This window comes from Marmota marmota, unplaced genomic scaffold (genome assembly GCF_001458135.2).
Source record: "Marmota marmota marmota unplaced genomic scaffold, marMar, whole genome shotgun sequence".
Lineage (NCBI taxonomy): Eukaryota > Metazoa > Chordata > Mammalia > Rodentia > Sciuridae > Marmota > Marmota marmota.
This window is the reverse complement of record NW_026000068.1, coordinates 9940565-9962862: the sequence shown is the minus strand read 5'-3', so window position 1 is coordinate 9962862 and position 22298 is coordinate 9940565. Positions and strand designations below refer to the sequence as shown.

At 36.6% G+C, this 22298-nt stretch overlaps 1 protein-coding gene and 2 long non-coding RNA genes across 3 annotated transcripts in view; 1 reads left to right on the top strand and 2 right to left on the bottom strand.

Moving 5' to 3' along the window:
- The first annotated feature begins 437 nt into the window (after positions 1–437).
- On the top strand, positions 438–19263 carry LOC125619970. The gene is made up of 3 exons (XR_007351546.1): positions 438–450; positions 618–622; positions 19145–19263. It is a non-coding gene; the product is annotated as an uncharacterized LOC125619970 (long non-coding RNA).
- Positions 7091–22298, bottom strand: part of LOC125619968 — a 19226-nt gene continuing 4018 nt past the window's right edge. Inside the window, exons 2-3 of the long non-coding RNA XR_007351544.1 lie at positions 20580–20585; positions 7091–7120 (exon numbers count right to left, since the gene is read on the bottom strand). This is a non-coding gene — a long non-coding RNA (uncharacterized LOC125619968). The remainder of the gene's footprint in view (positions 7121–20579; positions 20586–22298) is intronic.
- Positions 21537–22298, bottom strand: part of LOC125619967 (proline-rich receptor-like protein kinase PERK9) — a 4537-nt gene continuing 3775 nt past the window's right edge. Inside the window, exon 2 of the mRNA XM_048814004.1 lies at positions 21537–21989. Coding sequence (XP_048669961.1) covers positions 21922–21989 — 68 coding nt within the window. The 3' untranslated portion in view covers positions 21537–21921. The remainder of the gene's footprint in view (positions 21990–22298) is intronic.

Here is a 22298-nt window from a genome sequence, read left to right as displayed (position 1 = left end):
TTTTAAACCAACTTGAATCTAATGTATGAAATATGATATGTCAAGAGCTTTATAATGTTTTGAACAACCAATAAAAAAAAACATTTTAAACAAGTCATCAAAATTCATTAGATTCCTCTAAATCAGAATAGAACAAAGTTGTAATTCAAAAACAAAATTTCAAGTCAATAACTTAGGCCTATACATTATAAAGCAGTTGTAAGAAGAAAAATTAACCCAAAGAAAAAAGAATCAAATTTTAAGCCAATGTAATAGAAAACATAAAGATAATAGAGGAAACCAAGAAGCAAAGTTTGGTTCTTTGAAAGCATAGGGCCAATATGCAATATTTTGGTGCAGACACCAACTTCAGGCTCCAGGTAAAGCCATGAATTAGTAAGTAGGATGCTGTCACATTGAAAAGTGTCTGCACAACTAAGGAAACTAGTGTAAAGAGAGATCTTCCAGAATGTGAGGAAATCTTTGCCAGCTACTTGTTTGAGAGGTAATTAACATCCACAGTATAAAAAGAACAAGTTGACCAATCTGTAAATGGGCAAAATAACTAAAGAGATATTTCTCAAAGAAGGAACAAAAATGGCCAAGAAATAAATGAGAAAATGTTCAGCATTTCTAAGGAAATGTAAATCCAAACTACACTAAGATTTCCAGGCAGAATTGCAGTTATCAATAATACAAATACGAATACATGCTGGTGAGGATGTGAGGAAAAGTTACACTCATACGATGTTGGTGGGACTGCAAGTGAGTGCAGCCACTCTGGAATCAGTGTGGAGGTTCCTCAAAAGGCTATAAATAGCATGAGCATATGACCTAGCTACCCCACTCCTTGGTGTTTATCCAAAAGAGCTAAAATCATCCTACTAGAGTCAGGCAGTCACAGCAATGTTTACAATAGCACATTTCACAATGCCCCAATTATGGAACCAGCCCAGATGCCCATCTTTAGATGAGTTAATTAAGAAAATGTGGTATATAGACACAATGGAGTTTTTCTCAGCCAAAAAGAACAACTGAATTATGGAATTTGCCAGTAAATGAATGGAAATGAAGAACATTGTATTAAGTGAGAAGATAATCCAGACTCAGAAAGATCAAGAGTCAAACATTTTCTCTCATATGTGGATACTAGAACAGAAAAAAACAAGGAAATGGGTGCAGGAACAAATATCATAAAGACATAGGAAAATCAGTAGAGTAAAAGAAGGAGATGCAGAGGAAGGAAGGAGGAGTGGGAGAGGGGAGGGAATGTGCCATGAATTTGACAAAACCACGCAATGTACATACACAAATACACCACAGTGAATTCCACCTTTATGTGTGTGTAAAAATCACCAAAGAAAAAAGAAGCAATAACTGAGTGAAAGGAAAATCAGAAGAGCAGGAGGATATGGAGAGAGGAGAAGGAAAGGAGAGGGGTGTGGTAACCGGGGACGGAAATGCATGAATGACTTTCTCAGAATGAAGCCAGATATTATGTACATCCATAATGCTCTAAAGGGTTTGTTTGGTTATTTGTTTGTTTGTTTGTAAAATTACAGGAAGGGTAACCCGAAAAAAATAAACAGACAATATCAAAATGAAAAATTTTAAAAAGGGACTTCATTAATATCTATAGATATTTAGGGGAGAATAAGATAATGCTCTAAATTGTATTTTTCAAATAAAATTGAAAAAATTCTTTGAAAGACCCAGGACTAAAACTCATTTTATAAGACATTGATAAAGTAAATAAAGCTACATCTATTAAGAAACTGGAGATGCTGGGGATATAGCTTAGTAGACTATTTGCCTTGCATGCACAAGGCCCAAGGTTCAATCCCAGCACCACCAAAAAAAAAAAAAAAAAGAAAGAAAGAAAGAAAGAAAGAAACTTGAATTTGTAACCTAAACTTTCTCGTATTAAAACACCAGGCCCAGTTGGTTTTAGAGGAAAATTTTACCAAATGTTTAAGGAAGATTATGAATAGCAATTCTCCAAAAGCAGATCAAGAAAAGTAAAGAGGCAAAAGCTTTCCCCATTTAGTTCTGTGAGGTTATCATCCTGACACACTAAGCCACATAAAGATATTCTAGAAAAAAATACACACTTACAACTCATAAATATGGATGAAAAGTTAAGAAAACATTGATCCATTATTGTTATGTAAAATTATAATAGCTTTTTACTAAATGGGTTTCATCATAGTAAAGCAAGCTTGATTTAACATTAATAAGTCAATCAAAGTAATTTGCCATATAAACAGGCTAAACATTAAAAACAACAAATGCAATAAATCCCTTGACAAAATCAATTTCTGTTAAATATTTATATCACACTGGCAAGAGAAGGAAACTTCCTTAATTTCAAAAGAATATCTGAATAATACCTAAATTTAGTATTATACTTGATGAAAGAATATACCCTTCTTTAAGCTCAGTATAAAACAAGATATCTATTATCCCACTTTGTTTTTTACAAATTATTGGAAAATCTACCAGTAAAATATAACAGAAGAAAAGAGAAAGGGAAATGTTGAGGCAGAACGATAAAGTGGAAGGAGAGGGGAGGGGTTAAGGAAGATGAGAGAAGGGAGCGAGAAAGGGAAGAAGAGCAGAATCAGGTTGAAAAGAAGGTAGCAAATTTCTCTATTTGTAGGCATTATATATGAAATACTATACAATATAGAAAAATACTTGTACTAACAAGAGAGTTAAAAAAAAATTTGTAGAATATAAGATGACATGCAAATATAATTAGTAGTTCTGCATATTAGTACCAATGGAATCAAACTTTGAAATGATTATAATGGTCTTTACAATAGCATAAAATGAAATATTTAGAATAAATACTATGAACCAAAAGGACAACATATTGCTGAGAGAAATTTAAAGGATCTAATGAACAGGTAAATATAGGTATTGATTAGAAGTCTCGGGACTATTAAGATGCCGATATTCAGGACTAAGAATACAGTTCAGTGGTAAAGACCTTCCCTAGAATGCAGGAGGCCTTGGGTTCAATCTCCAGTACTGCAAAAAAGAAAAAAAAAAACTCACCCATCATTTTATGTGTTCAACATAGTCCATATCACAGTCCAAATAAAAACTTCTGTAGGCATTTTGAAGAAATCAATAAAGTAATTCTAAAATTTATAAACAAATGTAAACAAAGTAAATAGCCAAAACACCTTTCAAAAAGCAAATTATTACAATTTCTAACTTTGACTTCAAAATATAGTCTGTGTAGTATAGATGAACTAGCTAACTAATACAGTACAACGTTGGTGTAAATAGAGATGACAATATTAGATCAAAATAGGAAATTAGATCCAGCTGTGCTGGTTCAAGCCTACAATCTCCGTGATGTGGAAGGCTACCGCAGGAGGATCTCAAGTTAAACACCTGCTTGGGCAACTTAGTGAGTCCTTGTGTCAAAAAATAATAAGGGGATTGGGGTTGTGGCTCAACAGTAGAGCGCTAGCCTCGCACATGTGAGACCATGGGTTCGATCCTAAGCACCATATAAGAATAAATAAATAAAAATACAGGTATTGTTTCCAACTACAACTAAAAAATAAATATTAAAAAAATAAAATAATAATAACGGTCTAGGAGGTAGTTAGTGGAAAAGTGTTCTGGATTTAATTACAAATATTACAAAAATAAATATATAAACAGATCAATCAATAAATAAAGGATGTCAGAGATTCATTTATATATGGTCAATTGATTTTTTGCAAATATGCGATGGGAATTGAATGGAGAAAGGATATTCTTTCCAAAAATTGTTAGCACTATTTGGCATTCACACACAAAGTATAAGTTGCTATAGTTTGCATCTTAAATGTCTCCCAAGGCCTGTGTGTTAACAATCTCACTCCATGATTGAGGCTATTGAAAGGTGGTGGACTTTAAGAAAGGGGTCTTAACTTCCTTTAAGAAGTTATGTCATTGATAATATGCCCTTGAAAAGAATATCAATACATTTCCTCTTCCTTTCTCTCTTTCTTTTATACTCAGTCATAAGGTGAATGGGCATTTTCTATCATAACACTCCTGCCAGCTTGTACTGTGCCACAACACAGTGACACCACCAACGTAATGCTCATAGACTGAAACCCTGTGAAACTGTTTTTCCCTCTTTTTAAGTTAATTATCTCAGGAATTTGTTACAGTACAGAAAGGTAACACATAAATAGATAGATAGATAGATATGTGAATAAATATTGATCCACACTTTAAATTATATAAAAATAACAACATAACCCATACAAAAATATAAAATCAACTCAAATTAGGGTACTGACGTAAATGTAACACCTAACATTATAAAATCTCTAGACAACAACTTAGCAGGAAATGCCTGTCATTTATCATTAGGCAATGATTTATTAAATATGACATAAAATAACAATAACCTAGAAAACAAAATTAGTACCTAAGAATTTTGCCTTTCAAATAGTCAAAACATTTAACTTCCAGACATCTGAAAGAGCAGTGAGAGGAAAGTTTCATCATGTATTTACCAAGTATTTTTAAGTATTTTTATGGGGAGGGATGGATGAATCAAAGCCTTGATATCTCTATTTTCAAATGTTTTTTACCAATCATATTTTAATATATACAATTCAGGTAACATTCTCATTAGAAAACAAAACAAAACAAAAACAAAAACCTTTGACATCCTGAGTCAGAATAAGAGTAGCAAAATTTATTACCATTATACCTGAAAGAAATACTGAAAATAATATATTGTTTAGTAAAAGGAAGCCAATAATCACATCTGTCTCATGGTATTTTTGTGGGATTAAATGAAATATTTCTTATAGGACACCTAGCAGAACAAGGTTTGTCATAGAGTGAGTTCTCAACAAGAATAAGCTGTCATTATAAATAATATTGCCCCTGCATTGGAGGAAGATTACCTTATTTCTGTATAATAAATAATACTTTAATATAATTATTTCACAAATATTGATGATACAAGAAGCTTTTTGTAAATATGAATTAAAGTAATGATCTTTATTTTGCATAGTTATTTGTTATCTTATAAATCATTTAAAATATATTGTCTGCTTATTACATGTACAGACACATGCACACACATACAAATACACATGCACTGATATATACTATATATATATATAAGTTAATGTACATGTATTTATAATTTTTAATACCTCTTGCCTTGCCACTTTACATTATTTGGCCCCAGGCCATCTGCAGTCTCAGCTTCAGCGGATTTCCTTCATGGTTACCTTCAGCAAAAAGGCTTCTAAGACTTACCATCTCTATGTGAAATGTTGTCCTCTCCTGAGTTCAGTGGCTAACACTCTCTAGTCATTTTAAGCTCTGCTCAAAGGTCCTCACCAAGAGATGCAGTGTACTCTAGTGGTAAAGGTCACAGATCTGGGAATCTGAGCTACGCAACCTTGAACAGGGAACTCATCATCATTGTACCTCTGTTCTGTTCCCTTACCCAAAGGGTTGAAATAAAAATTTTGCCTAGCTAACTGAATTGAAATGAAGATCTAATTGTTTAATAACTGTGCAGAACTTCAGTGGCTGCCTTATTCTCACCTGGAAGAGGTTTCACTGGCTATGTATTTTTAAATTGTTTCTGCTAGATCAAATCAGTCAGGTTATTTATTTATTTTTTACTTAGAATAATGCTATCTGCTAATAAAATGCTTTTAAAAATATATATAAACTTGGCAATTGATCCCCATGAGAAAGTTAGCTTCTGAAGAGCTGGGACACAATCTATTTAGGTCTCTCTTCTTTTTATATTTCATGGTGCTTGAAAATTAGAGAAGTAATGTTCAATAAATGATTTGAATTAATTTAATTTTCAAGAGTTTGGGGATTTTTTTTTAATAAAAAGCAACCTGTGTTTTCAAATGAGAAATTTGATATAGAAGTAATTTTGGAATTTTTTCTAAGAATTCCAAATTCTATGTGTCAGGGCCATAATTAGATACTGTTAGCCAGGTTTGGTGATGCATACCTGTAATCCCAGCAACTCAGGAGGCTGAGGCAGGAGGATCCAGAATTCAAAGCCAGCCTCAGCAGATTAGTGAGGTACTCAGCAACTCAGCAAAACACTGTCTCTAAATAAAATATAAAAATGCCTGGGGATGTGACTCATTGATTTGTGCTTCTGAGATCAATGCCTGGTTCAAAAAAAAAAAAGAACAATATTATCACTTCCTACATGTGTAATATTTTTCCTTTTTATTTCTAAGCCTAAACTATACTTTTATATCTGTATATGGACCTAAGTAAACACTCATTTTGATACATTGATTGCCATCTCAAAAATCGTGTTACTATTTTGACTATATTCCCTTCTGTTAATTCAAAGAATTATTCAAATAGACATAAGAATTCTGAAGAGAAGTATTGTTCCCTAGCCCTAAACTTACCATTTGAGAGTATTTTTTTCTCATAATTTAAATAAATTGCTACTTGAAAGCAAATCTACTTCTAGTCCCTCACCCTTCAGTGTAGAATCTCTCCTATGTTTTAGGGGTCATGAAACATGATCACTTGACAGATTCATCCTCTGAGCCAGGAATAATTTCTAGATTTAAAAAATTAGTTATCACCATACAAGTGACACATTATTATTTAGTAGATTTAATTGAGCCATCTTAGAAAGAATGCCTTTCAGTCCTCAGGAGTATAGATTAGGATATGAAGTACAAACTTTCTGTGAAGTAATCAGGAACTTTAAAACAACTTCTTACTTAGATATCAGGAACAATGAGAAAAGTACTCAGGCTCATAAATGGTATACTTCAGGATCATTTTATTTCAAGACCCACATTTTATAATATGGCATAATATTTTATGAATGCGACAAATATCAAAATGAATTCAATTAAACAAACATTTAATACAATGTAGATATTTTGTCCTGCACACACTTGGGGCCCAGGAGCGGGGCTAGATTCTTGAGGATTACAAGCACCAGGAGAGGCAGGAGCACTGCCCGTCCTGGGAAGGAAAGCTGGAGACCTAATTTCCCTTCTCTACCTATTATCTCACACCCTGAAGTTCTGTCTCCAGGCTACACCAGGGAAAAATATCTACAATTCAAAAATACAAAATTAGAAAGGGTAATATTTTAACTTCTCTATAATCCCACAATAGAAGTTTCCAATTTATCATGTGAACTGAGAGAAAGAGGACAGTTCATATTCAAAATCAAAATGTTGACACAATGTCGAAATCTTTTACACAACTGAATGGAAAACAAAATTGAAATGAATGTGATTCCTGGACGCTGATTAAGAAGAATAAAAGTAGACATCATCATGTACAATTTCCAAATAAACGTTTAAAGTAAAAATGTATATATTCTCAGAGGGGAGACATTTATAAAGACATCATAAAAAGTAATAATCAGTGGAGAAGGACTGTCATCTTCTGCTTCAACATACAGAGACTGAAAGTCACCTCCTCTGACAATTAAATAAAATAAAAAGTTGGGAAAACTGAGAAGTCAATGACTTTTCATGTCTCCTTCAGAGAACTGAGAGTACAGGGCAAACTGTCACTCCAACATCTGAAGAGACAAGTAACTTGGAGTCACAGATAAGATCTGTTTACCTGGAGCAGGAGCCAGTGGAACCCTAAGCAGACGCAGGCAGACACAGTCTGGTTGGGGAACAACAGGTTGTGAAGTCATCTGGGAATGGGTGCTTCTATGAGAAGACATGGTACAAAATAAATGTTGCTGCATCTGGAACACGTCAATGACTATCATGCAGACAATGGAAGCCAATGATCTCTCACCAGGAAGTGTAAAACTGAGAAGTTGTCCCTATAATAAAGTCAGAGTGGACAGGGCTTTTATTTAGAAAGATAAATCTTTAACATTGCCAGAGTTATCAGGAATATAAACACAACATTTAACTTTTAATGTCACAAATGTCCATTCCCATAAGATGTAGTTAATGTCATCTGATTTTATTAGTATGACCTCTGTGTTTAGTAGAGATCCCTTTATTTTGATACTTAGGGTTTTATAATTATGTTAGCAAACATTAATCCTATCTGTGTAGGAGGTTAGAAAGATATTTAGGCCTTTAACTAAAACCTTATAGCTCTGGAAGTTTCTCTTGGTAGTTATCAGGCATTCCTATCTAAGAATCTCTCTTTTGTAGCCTCCAGACTTACTTATTTTGAGGGGCTAACACAAGTGTATATCTATCTTAAGTTACAGTGTTAGCCATCCTGAAACAGTGAATTAGACATTTTATAGACATCAATATTTTATTAGTTCTTTGACCTTCTAGACAGACTTGTGAGTTAATTTTAAAGACAATTTTACTTTCTTTTGTTTATCCAATCTAAGTTGAACCTACTTAAATCACATGAATTCAAGATATTTGAATCCAATTTTTTAGATTTCTGAATGCTCATTACATATCTACCAATTTTGATATCATGTACATGATATATGGAAGTATATACATATAGACATACAAGACACAACACAAGTGTGTACACATAACACAATATCAAAGGTATTGTAGCTTTTTGTAGGCAAATCTGCATTGTAATATTACAGATGTTAAAAACAAACTTATAGTTGAATAACAATATAGAAGTGATCAGAAAAACATTAACTTGGGTGTATAGGATCAAAATCATGAGCTCAAAAAATATGGAATTTAAGAAAAAAAAACAAGAGTTCTAGTAAAATGACTGGCTGGTAATTAGTAAAGTGCCATACAATTTACTTTGGGTTTAGTCTAGTTATGAGTACAGGTAAAAGAGACTTTTCCTGTTTTCCTTGGGTCTCAGGTCTCTCCTACTGAGCCTGCTTATAAGTCCTGGCTGAGGTCTAGAAGGAGCTGGGGAAAACTGATATTCTGACCAGAAACCTCATACCAAAGAAATTTCAACCATTTTTTCCAGTTGGTAATCGATCATGTTTGGATGTTGAAAATTGTGATACTTTACTTTCTATTTATTTTTAAGAACATTGCTTCTATGTTGAGCTCCATATTGAGATAAACTATCACTGTTGAGTAGGTCCATTCCTCCTCTCTCAGTAATAAACAGGTTAAATTTTGCTCCATGGGTAAGTTGAGGATAGGGTCTTGAAGTAAGGCCCCTTTTTAATATCTTATAACTTTTATTACATGTTGGTTCCCATATTAGGGCAGTTGTTCCTTGGTGTAGAGTTTCTTTAATGAGGCTATTAAGAGGCTTAGTCAATTCCCCATTTACAGGAATCCAAAGCCTGCAGTACCAGTTATTCTAAGAAGTCTCCAAGTTGCTTTACTGTCTAGGGTAGAGGATATTGTTCTATGGGGTTATACTTTCCTGTTCTACCTTGCAAATTCCTTGAGACAGTTATAATGCTAAGTATTGAGCTGTTTTGAGCTTTTTTAGGAGTTCTGTAGTGATATTTTGACATTGTTTCTGGGTGGATGCACATAAAAGGATGTCATCCACAAATTGGAGAACAATGCCTTTAAGCTATGCCCTTAACTAGGATTTGTCCAAACAGGTGAGGGCTATCTCTAAATTCTTGGGGCAGCACTGGGTTAATGGAGATCCACTATCTGGTTCCTCAAATGCAAACATGTATTTTGATTGAGAGTCTAGAAGTACACAGAAAAAGCATCTTTTAAATCTAACACAGTAAACAAAGGAGCAGCAGCTGGAATCCCAGATAAAAGAGTATATGTATTAGGAACTAAAGGGTGGAGGGGAATGAGTGCTTTATTAATTATTCTAAGGTTCTGCACTAGGCACCATTTCCCAATTGGCTTTTGAACTCCTAAAATGGGTGCATTGCATGGGCTATTATAGGGCATGGGAAGTTCTTATTGTTTGAGGTTCTGAATGATCTTTAATAAGCCTTTCTTCTTTTCTTTATGCTTCCTTTTTTCTTATAAAATATTATATAAAATATCCCTATTATAAATATTATATAAAATTATATATAATGGAAGTTATAAGCTACAGGGTATCATCTAAGGATTGATAAGAGCCATATGCTAATTTTTAAAATTTCCTATGAATGTTTGGGACTGTATGGTAAATCTATCCTTTGAAAGTGGGTGGCTTTCTATGGATTTAGGATTCAGGGTGGTGTATTTTTATTGTCTCTCTGAATCTTTTTTCATGAAAATAACAGGAATTTCCTGGAAGCCTTGCATAATAATTTTCCAGGCATCCTGGATCCCAGTTAGGATCCTTTCTGGGAATTTCCTGTGCTATAGATGGATAATTAGGTTTGCTTCCAGTTTGTGCTGCTGGAGCAGGGGAAGATGTGGGTCATTCCCAAATTGTTTAGCAGCTTTAAAGGTGGCCTCCTTCTCATTAGAGGCTAAAGTTTGGCTAAGTAATAGCATAATATCTTTCCAGGTAAGGTCAAACACCTGATATAAGTTCTGAAATATCCCTAATATATTTATCTGGATCCTCCAAAATTCTCCCTAAATTTGTTCTAATCTGTTTTAATTTGGGGGAGTCCCTTGATTTCTCTTCCTTAGTAAATGTTTTCTTAAGGTCTTTTTCTCTCATGGCAGTGATTGAGGTTAGGCCTGACAACACATGAAAATGAGGCACTTTTCCTGGTCATTTGTCATTTCCCAGCATGTCGACTAGTAGTCAATCTACAAGCTAACTTGAGAGAGAAGCTCCCACCTGAGTGATGAAAAATTCAAGTTTTCTCCTGTGTCAGAGAAAAACAGTTTATTTTCCTAGGGACATATTTTAAACTTGAGCTTCATTATGGTCCATAAAACCCTACTCTCATCACCCTTCTTTGTCAAAGTCATTTCTGGACTTCTTTGGCAAAGTGCTAGGGTCCCAGTTTGCCCTGTGCTTGAGACCCTTGGAGGATTCAGACTTGAGGGCATTACTGCTTTCCTCCCTGCCACTATAACCCCTGATTATGAAAAACCCATAAAAAATAAAAGAATTATATTACCTATTTGTGCCTATTTATTGCCCTGTAGACTAAAGGAATCTCTGGAGGGTAAGGGGGATATCTACTGATTGTTAGGCACATAACAAACACCCTTTTCCTGAAGGAGTTTACAGGAGGGGTTGGTGAAAATAGAATGCCACCCTCTTGCAGCTATGTTTTTTTTTTTTAATACAGTAAGTACATCTGAGCACAGGAAAAATAATGGGGAGATTCTAAACTGGCTTGTGACAGCTAACTATGAGAACAAAGGGAACCTGTGTATTTTTACTAATCATCTTATGTCTTTCTCTCAGTCCTAAAATCTGAATTGCTAGGGTCTCTGCTCAGGGAAGGAAGGGAACATCCAGGAGGGAATGGATAGAGGGAGTGTTCCATGGCCCAGACAGAGGCAAATGTAATTAAGACTTTCCCTCAGTACCATTAATCACCCAATAATCCTAGATAACTCTTAGGGCGGTTGGGAGGGGGTTCCAGAGGAGGAAACTTAGGAATTCACTTGAGAGTGGCCCAGGCCAGAATTCCACAGTTGTTCCGTCATCGACCTCCATGCATCCAAGGCAGATAAGGACTAGGGACACTGAGGAATTATGCCAATTGCTCTCCTGGCCTGAACAGAAAAGTAGCAAGCGGCTTTGGCAGGACCCAAAATGCCTCATCTGCTCATATGCACAGAATAGGTGATGGGAAACTGCCTGGCCCCAGAAACATTTCTCCAGAGTCTTGAAGAGTGGAGGCTGCAGTGACTGCATTTAAGTAGCCCACACTTGCTCACTATCATCCACCAGAAAGAAAATGACAGAAATATGAACCTCAAAAAGATATGGGGTTCGTGGAGGAGCTTACCTTGCTGTAGATCTTGGTGGGACCTCCAAATATGATAATGCCAGTTACCTGTGACAAGTTCTGCTCCCTGGTCTGTTGAAGTATAACATTAGAGAAGCAAGCCAAGGTAAGCATATAAAGCAGGATTTGTTTAAAAAGGGGTAACATAGACTTATCCAGGGAGGGAAAAGGGAGCCATAGCTAGTATCACGGTATTCCAAGCTCATGTTTGAAAGCATGATTCATGCTGCAGAATGTTTCAGAGGTGGATGTTTTAGGCAATGATTAGCTCACTGAAGCTGTGACCACTTCAGTGGATTAACCATTTGATGGATCAATAATTTGAATGGACTACTAGGTGGTAACTGTAGTCAGGTAGGATGTGACTGGAAGGAATAGGTTACTGGAGGCACAGTCTTGGACTATGTATGTCCCTAGCCCCTTCCTCACTTTGCTTCTCTTTGCTTTCTGATTTTGATGAGTTGAGCAGCTTTCCTCTGAAAATCCTTTCCACCATGATGTTTTCTACCTTAGAGCTCACCAGCCACTAACTGAAACTCTGAAACTATGAACTCACAATAAAAATTATTCCTACCCTAAATTGTTCTTTGTTAGGTGTTTTGGACAAAAAGTTGACAAACACACCAACTCTAAGTGAGAATAGCTTAAGTATTTATATAAAAAACCTATTCATCTCTTAGTACCTGATGCAGCGTGACCAGTATTTACCAACAACACAATGTTACAAAAGTAATGAAGAGAAATAAAAACACATATTGAAGAGACGGAGTAAGTAAAAGAACCAGATAACACAGATGTTAGAATTTTTAGACAAGGGATTTAAAACAATATTTATGAATATGTCATAGGATCTAATAGACATAGAGAAAGTAGCCCTGCAAGAAAAGTATCATGCAAGAAAAAGTAGTAAGCAAAAACTTAGCCATTCTAAAAAGTGAAGACTCTTAAAGACAGGTGAATGTAAATTTCCCAAATACAAATGAAAAGTTAAAAAGTGTGTCACCCCAGAGAAATGATAAACATTTAACATGATGGATATGCTAATTGTACTCACAAGGGTGAGAGAGAGATTACATATGTAATTATCCCAATTTGATCATTGTGAAATATAACATTATACTTCATAAATATGTACAACCATTGTGTTGATTAAGGATAAAGTATACAACAAGAGTGAGAGCTTAAAAGAACTAGAAAATATTAGGAGCAATAAGCACATTTGTCACCTACATCTTACTTTTGATACCTTTCTACTATGAAAATACTCAAGGTTAAAGCCAGAAAAGCAGTACTTCAGTAAAACACAATAACATGACATGATAAAGGAGGGATTAACAAATGGACACAGAAACCATGTGAAAGAATTTTTATTGACCCAGACTGCAAATTTTTAAGCGAACTAGATAGAGTTATCACTCAAGTGATAAAATAAATATTCATGTGTCCACATAAATATAATTAAATGACTAAATAAATTTAAAAATGAGGGAAATAGAGAAAATCCACCTACATAAGATTTCTAAATAATTTATACAAAAATTTTCAAGGAGGTGGAGTATAACTCCTTACTTGTTGAGTGGAAGATGAACGCAGTGTCTTCTAAAGGGCACAGTGAGAAGAGAGGGAGAGAAATGTAGCACCACAGTGGGGTGCCAAATGTAGCACCACAGTGGGGTGCTATATCCAGGGACAAATGTCCTCATCCAGGGGCAAACTCAGCACCAACAACGTGCTATGATGAAAATGTCACCTTCCTTTCATGGTGTGTTTGTCTCTAGCCTTAGGACATATTGGAGGGTTGCCAGTAGATTGGCATCCTATGAAATGTCTAACCTGTACCCTTCAAAACCAGGAAGAGTTTCAGAAATTACCAAAGCCAGTAGGAACCTTAGGAGGCTTGATGACTAAGTACAGGGTGGTGTCCTGGATGGAAGCCTAGAAACCAAAGATAGCCACTAGGGAAACCGAGGACATCAGAATAAACATGAACTCTTGTTAATGCTGTGTCAGTTTTAGACTATTAGTGGTAATAAATGTGCTGAAATAATACAAGATGTTAAAAATAAGGGAAACTGTCAGAGAGATAGACAGCGATTCCCTATAGTGTCTTTTAATTCTTTTGTGAACCTGAAATTCCCATTAAAAGAAAAATTTATATTTAGAATCAATGTTTTTAAATTTCTAAGATGAAATTATTTTGAATTTCTCATTTAATTTGAAACAATTCAGTATTTTTATAGGAACACCTGTCATGACTGCATGAAAGACACTCTGCTTTGGAAAATAATTCAGTGCAAAAAAATCTTTAAATATGGTAAAATGAGCTAAGCGGAGTATGTCAATTCCAAAAAAAAACCAAAGACCAAATGTCCTCTCTGATAAGTGGATGCTGATCCACAATGGGGTGAGGGGCATGGGAAAATGGAGGAACTTTGAATGGGCAAAGGGGAGGGAAGGGAGGGCAGAGGATATGGGGGCAGGAAAGATGGTGGAACGAGATGGACGTCATTACCCTAGGGACATGTATGACTGCACATATGATGTGACGCTACATCATGTACAACCAGAGAAATGAAAAGTTGTGCTGCAATTGTGTACAATGAATCAAAATGCATTCTTCTGTCATATATACTTAATTAAAATAATAAATTGATCAATTTTAAAAATATGGTAAACTGAAAAAAATGTTATTGGTGCAATGTACACATTTGTCTAAATTATAATTGAAAAACAAAATAGCTGAAAAGAGAATTAAAAAGAATAGTCTCAGCCTAGATAGAAGAACATGAAATACCAGATCTAAACACCTCACCTTGTCCTCAAATTATAGGAATTATTTTTCCCTTGATGTATCTCATGTTTAGTGGGAATGAATGAGAAATTATGTACCAAGCACAATAAGTAGTTCTTACTGCCATGTTTCCCACATTTAGCTCTAACTTTCTGCAAACATTGAAAATACGTTGGAACTCCATTCTAAGTATATATTCCCCTTTCCTGATACATCAAACATGTACTGTCCATCTTTATACTGCCTTTAACTTCCAAAAGGCCTTCATTCTTTGCCTCCCTAGTGTTAGTTGGATTGAATTTAGCTATTGTGATATAAATATCAGTTTGGGATGCTCTAGATCTACCAGAATTAACTGTTTAAAACTGCCTTCACTCCCTGCATGTCTCCAATTTCTCTACTCATTTGCTCTAGAGGTCAGCATATGTACTTCATAGCTGTCAATTAGCTGAGTTAGGCGATAAATGAATATGGTAAAATATTTAGTGAATGAGAAAAATTATTCAAAGTAGAGTGCACCCTTTGCCTGCAAATAAAAATGATCTGGAAGTGCAGCTTATCACCAAGGTGAGAATGACCTAATGACTGAAATGTAAAGGTACACCCCATGTAGAAAGTCCATGACAGCTTAAATCACTTGGTTTATTTTGCCACACAAAGAAGGCCCACTGTATGAGTTTCCTCCACTTCCTCCCTTGACCCCTCTGTGCAAGTAGGTTACATTTCTGTCCCCAGTAGTACTGACCCCACCCTGCAGGGGTGAACAGTGACTCATGTCTTGCCAAATCTGGAGGGCTTGTTCCATTCTCTCTAACTCATTCTCTACCTCTCTCTCTCTCCCATTAGGCCACTGCCATTTCTTTACACCCCCTTTTTCTTAAGTTTTTAGAAGGAAGTACATAGTTCTGGGTTGCTTCCTTGATAAGTATCTTTTGCTGGCCTCACTGCCTCTATTTTTTCATAGCTCTAAGTGTTGGAGGTTTCCAGGGCTTGGGTCTACCTGTGATTTATATCCATGTTTTATCTCTGTGCATTCACCTAGTTCTATAGCTTAAGATAATGTATAAACTAAGTAGCTTGACTCTAAACCTCCATCTCTGACATCTATCACTTCTGTGTCAAAATCATTTTTTGACATCTTCATCAACATAACCACTTGGCATCTTATTCCTACCAAAACAGAACTGGCTGATCTTTTTAACCCCTGATAAACCCATACCTCTCTCATGGGTAAAAATAAATGGATGGAATTATGTTTGGAAAGTTGAATTAGTCCAGCAGGAGACCACACACCACAGGTGGCAGATATCACAATGTGGGCGTCTAGTCTGCTTGACACTGATAGCCTATCCACACCAATAAATATAACTGTATATATGTGATAGACACAGGAACTTTATTTCTTAAAAGAAGAAAAACATGCACTCACTACAATGATTCTTTCATGATTGTTTCGGAACTCACACCTTTGAACTCAACACTTTAGCACAACAGAATCAGTGTACACATCCTGACGTGGTAATTCATATTCCCGTTTCAGCTATTCCACTTCATGTGAAATTTAGACATTTGGAAAATCCCAAGCTCATGTCTAAAGGAAAAAAAGAGAGAGAAAACATCATCAAATTTCCATAATATACTTGGCAATTATTGAGTACCCACTGTATGTGTGATATTGAGCTGGACTACATATATAGGATGAAAAATAATGTTATTTAAAAATTGATTCTTGACTGATTGTTTTTAACTTTGGAAGATAAATGGTTAAGCAAACAACCATAGAAACACATTCTTCCTGATCTGCAAAGTCAATTGGCAGGAAATAGAACTTGGTTTTCAAATATAGTTGATGATCTTAAGGAGACTTGTCCTCAGAATAAGACTACCACATGTTTCCAGTGCCTAACTTGTTTATATTTTATTGACTCTATAACATAGTATCTACATTTAGAATGTTGGCAAGCATTCCTAGATGATACTAGATGGGCATGTTCAGATATTCATATATTGACAAATCATAGTTGATAACTTTTTTAGCTATGGAGTCAGCCAAACTTCCCTTTTTGAGGTGATGACTCAATAGTAAATATCATATTGTAGAATCAGACTCTAGAAACCTTGATTATTTAACACAATTCACTTTCCTAATAGTTGCTCATAGGATATTTTATGACAAAGTACTATCATAACTTATTTATCATGAGAGCTAGAAATTAAGGGAATTTGGTTTAATGTAAATAAGAATTTGTGACAACAGACATACATTATTCTGCTCTCATCATTTAAAACCTAGTCCACACGTTTTTATGTGTGGATTAAAACTGCTAAAGACAACTGTAGGTCAATATCCATAATAAACAAAGATTCAATTCTCAACAAAAAACAAGCAAACTAAATCTATATACATTAAAAGATCCTTCACCATGATCATGTGGAATTTATTCTAGGAATGTGAGGATTGTTTAACATCTGTTCAATCAATAAACATATTTATATAATGAAGGACAAAAAACCATGTGAACATTTCAATTTATGCAGAAAAAGCATTTGACAAAACTCAAAATCTTATCATGATAAAGATTCACAACAAATGAGATATGGGGGAAATGTTCTTCAACACAATAAAGGCCATACACAGCTGACATCAAACCAAACGAGGAAAAGTTTAAAGTTTTTTCTCTGAGCCTATTAATAAGATGAGAATGCATACTCCCGCCATTTCTACACAATATAGGCCTAGCTGGAGCAAGTACAGAAGAGAAAAATATGAAAAGCATCCAACTCAAAAACAAAATTGTTGAATTATCCTTGTTTGCTGTGTTAACTTATCAAAGTGTGACCAAACTAACTGGTGAATAAAATCTTTGAGGGGGAAACATTTATTTGTCTCAGAGGTTCAGAGGTTTAGGCCATGGTCAATAGTCTCCATTGTTCTAGACCCAAAGTGGGGCAGAACATCAAGGCAGAAGAGCAGGGAGAGGAAAGAAGTTCAGAATGTGACAGCCAGGAAGCAGAAAGAGAGCTCTGCTCACCAGAGACAAAATATAAACCCCCAACATAGACACATCTCCAGTGATGCTTCCAACCATACCATATGTGCTTACAATTACATGTAGTTAAACCATATCAGTGGATAAATCCAATGATTAGTTTACAACTCTCGTAATCAGATGATTTCACCTCTGAACATTCCTATGTGGTCTAACATGAGCTTTTAAGGGACAACACATACTCAAACCATAACACTTGCTAATGTGGTTTGAATTTGAAATGCTCACTAAAGACCCAAGTGTGGAGGCCCTAGTCCCCAGCCTAGCACTCTTAGGAAGTGATAAAAAAAAAAAAAAAACTTTAAGAGGTTGGGATTATTGTGTATCTTCTAGTCATGGACTAAAATTTTCAAACTGTGAGTCAAAATGAAACTTTACACTTTATAACTTGACCATCTCAGGTATTTGTTATAGTAATGGAAAGCAGACTAACAATACCTCTGTAAATGCATGGAGATACACACACACACAAATATATATATGTCTAAAAAAACTCCCAATGTTGTTAAAACTAATTAATTAACTCAGTAAATGTGCAGGATACAAAATAAAAAAAAAAATCAATATGTACTTGCAGTGAACCATATGAAAAAAAATAAAAACAAAAAGTCCCATTAGCTACAAAAAAAAATTAAGATTAGATTTTACCAGGTACATAAAAGATTTCTAATATTGATAGTACAAAATTCTCATGAAGAAATTGAAGAAGACACAAATAAATTATAAATAATAAATTAAAGGATACACTGTTTTTATGAATTTGGAAGACAAATTTTTGTTCAAATGTCACTTATACCCAAGTTTCAATGCAATTCCTAAAAAATATTAATGTCATTCTTCAAAGAACTAGAAAAAATAATCTTAAAATTTGTGTATAACATGAAAGATCCTGAATATCTCAAGAAAACTTGATTTAAAAAGAAAGAAGGAATAACATTGGAGGCATCTCACTATTTAGATTCAAAAGATATTGAATTCCAAAACTACAGTAACCAAACAGGCATAGTCCTGGAATAAAACCAGAAAACTTCTGTGCCTGGCTTTCTTTGTTTAATATAATTATCTTATGAAACCAATATTAGCAAACCAAGATGGTCCTTTAATTAGGAACAGAACTGCCTATTTCTTTAAATGACCTTGTAGTTTCTTTACATATGGAGTTATGAATTCAGAAAAATATATTTTAAAAAAAGTACAGAATGCTTTATAAATGTAGTTATCTACTTATACATATATGTATATATACACCCTATGAAAATATATAAATATTAATCTTCAGAATTAATAACTATACAGGATAGTTTATTACCCAGGAATAACAGTGCCACTTACCATCTCAAATGTTTCTAAAAGATCAGAGTATTCGAACGTGGTCTTAAGGCCTAAATAATTCGTAATAGGTAAAGGAAGAAGGAAAGCTCTGTAAAGGAAGGATATCTAGCCTCAAATACAGAAATCTTGTCTGATAATAACAAAAGCCAAAAGAAGGGATGGGAGATAGCAGCAGATTATGTCTGAAAGATCCACAGATCCCAAACCCGGAATGAACCACGCGAGACACTGGCTGCAAGAAGCAGGAGGCGTTTATTCTCACACAGGCGCCTGCGGGTGCACAGCAATACCTCAGCCGGAGCCTCGGTTGACTGGCACACCGGGCTTTGGGGTACAGATCTTTTATAGGGAACAAGTGGGTTAGTTCTTAGCTTAGCACAGCAACAGTCTTTCTATTGGTCCCTCTGAATCCAGCAGTTGGGTCACCTAGGGGGTAAACTTGTTTTTCAACTTTTTGTTCTCGGAAAAACCATAAATTTGCATCCTGTCCCTTTTAGTTCCTGTTTTTCTCCTGTTTGCTCAAGTTTGACCGTTAGGGTTATCTATATGGAACATCTTGTGGTAGCATTGTGCAAGACTTGAAATGCTACGTGCTGCTGGGGGGGTTTTGACATGGGGGTTGTGTAAGGGAGCATCTTGCAGCTTCGAGGCCCAGGGGTTAGATTACCTAATATTGGGCCTGGGGTCTTGAGGTCCTTCATTCCCCCCTTTTCTTTATCAGGGATATAATCCTATATCCATTGATCTACTTGCTCAGAATCCAGCATTTGCTCAGCTGATGGCTCGGTGTGTTGTTGGAGTACTTGATATTGCTGCGTGAGGACCATAGTTTGGATTACGGACAGTCTTTCTTTCATAAATTGCATTAATTTGTTAAATATGCAGGGTCCAAATGTTAAAATTAATAGTAATATAATTAAGGGGCCAGCTACAGTAGATAATATAGTAGTTAGCCAAGGGGATTTATTATACCAGCTTTCAAACCAGCTTTGGGAGCCTCGCAGGGATTTTTCCCTTGCATGCAATCTTTCTCTAAGCTTTGTCATAGACTCCCTTACTACCCCTGTGCGATCTGTGTAAAAGCAACAGTTTTCCTTTAAGGCCGCACAAAGTCCTCCTTCCTTTAAAAATAATAGGTCCAGACCTCGTCTATTCTGCAAAACAACTTCTGATAGGGAGGTTAGGGATTTTTCTAAGGCAGTTACAGAGGTATCTATGGCTCTTAGGTCCTGTTGGATTGCAGTCTCCAGAATCCCTAGCTGTCGAGGGCCCTCAATCAGAGTTGCAGCCCCAGTCCCAACCCCTGCCAATACTCCTGCTCCTAACAAGACTGCCAGGGTAATGCTGATCGGCTCCCGGGTGAATCGAGTCCTGCTCATGAAATGTCCCTCAAAGTCTTCTGAGGAATAATAGAGTAGCTGTGGGTAGATTTGGACTAACACACAAAAATCTTTAGACTGGTTGAAAATGGCTGTCGCAACACATGGTGTAATCCCAGTGTTACATGCCCAGTAGAGTCCTGTTGGAGGCACTAAGCACTTGGATGGGTCAGAGGATGACACGGTTGCAGTGTATGCACAGAGCTCTTTTGACATAGAGGAGCCTCCTATGCATGTTCCTGAACCGGTCACTTCAGGCAGTGTCAACCTGTGTCCTGTTTCCCAGTTACAGCGGGTGGAGGGGCCATAGGTAAAATTTCCATTGATAGCTACTCCTTCATAGTAGGGGGGGCTTGCCTGGAGGCAAATCCAGCAGGACTCAGTGAGATTGGGCTGTGTGGAATTAAGGGCTTGATATCCCCCTTTAACCAGGTCCATTAGTCTTTCTCCTGACCCGGGTAAAGTAGGATTAGTGACAACTGGCACGGTCGGAGGAGTGGAAGGGGTTGGACGGATGGTATTAGATGGGGATGTTGGCCTTGAGGGTGTCTGTTTATATTTTTTAGGAGGAGGAGCCTTTTGATCTTGGAGTATATTATTAGGGCCTATTGGCTGGGGGTTTGTTTTTACTATTAATCTTATTTGGAATAGGACTCCAGGGTCATAGTTAGTCTTGTAGACTCTTAGGCCCCACTGCTTTCCTGTTATCCAGTCCTTTGATGCTTTGCCTGCCGGAGTAAAGGTAATGTTTAAGGGGTTGCAGGTAAATGCGGTACATGGCCCTGCCCCGTACCATTTCAGGCTCCTACAAGAGTCGGCAGAAAGTGGGGGATCCTTTTGTTTTTTTCTTTTTACTTGAATTAAGTCCCAAAATGAACTAGGGTTCCAGTACGCATCCCCCGTAGTTTCACATCCCCAAGATTTACAATAGTAACTTTCATGTCCCCCACATTTTTGTGCCTGTGACCTGGTTCTCACATCCCTAGGGCATACATAGAAGGATGCTTTTCTTAGAGCTGCTCGAGCTCTCGGGTCTCTACACCCTATTGGATGACGTACGCAGGCGCAGCGTCCACTGGCAACGCACGCTTCTGACTCACTTGGACCATCAAAGTCAGTTGCCCCAGCCAGCAGGTGACAGAGATCTGGCTCTAGGGTAGGCCACCAAGCCCAAAGGGGGTATTCTGCGGAAGTTTTTTTCCAAATTATACTTCCTGTTCCCGATAACACTTGCCATGTCTGGCTCACAGTCTGGTTGGGGTGCCTGGCATCTGCTATGGGGAAGACAAAGCACAAAGCAAGAAAAATCAACAGCGAGTGAGTCTTATCTTTAGCGGATTCTGGGTGCGTTGCAACCTCCATTCTGGATCCAGAGAGACGTCTGCGGACTCCAGTGGATGTGCAGCTTTCACGTGGGAAGCGTGGATCCAAGCGGTGATGCCGTCCACTTTGATTGCAGTGGGAGTGGTCAGCAGAACGGTGTAGGGTCCTTTCCACCGTGGTTCGAGGTTCTTGCTCTGGTGCCTGCATACCCAGACGGTGTCTCCAACTTTGAAGGGATGTGGCAGCGAGGGGGTTTTAAGTTCCTCATTGTATGCTGCGGCTAGAGGCTTCCAGACCTCGTTCTGGACCAATTGCAAGGCACGCAAATGAGTCTGCATAGATGGGGTGAGGGAGGCATAGGTTTCAGTTTCATAAAAGTTAACAGCGGGTGGTGGTGCACCGTACAGAATCTCAAATGGGGTTAGTCCCTGTGGGCCTGGGGTGTTTCGGGCCCGGTACAAGGCTAAAGGTAGGAGTTGTACCCAGTCTCTAGTGCCAGTTTCAAGCGTTAATTTAGTTAAAGTCTCCTTGATGGTTCTATTCATCCTTTCTACCTGTCCTGAACTTTGGGGTCTATAAGCACAATGTAATTTCCAATTAATCCCCAACGCATTGGCCACCATCTGACTTACCTGGGAGAC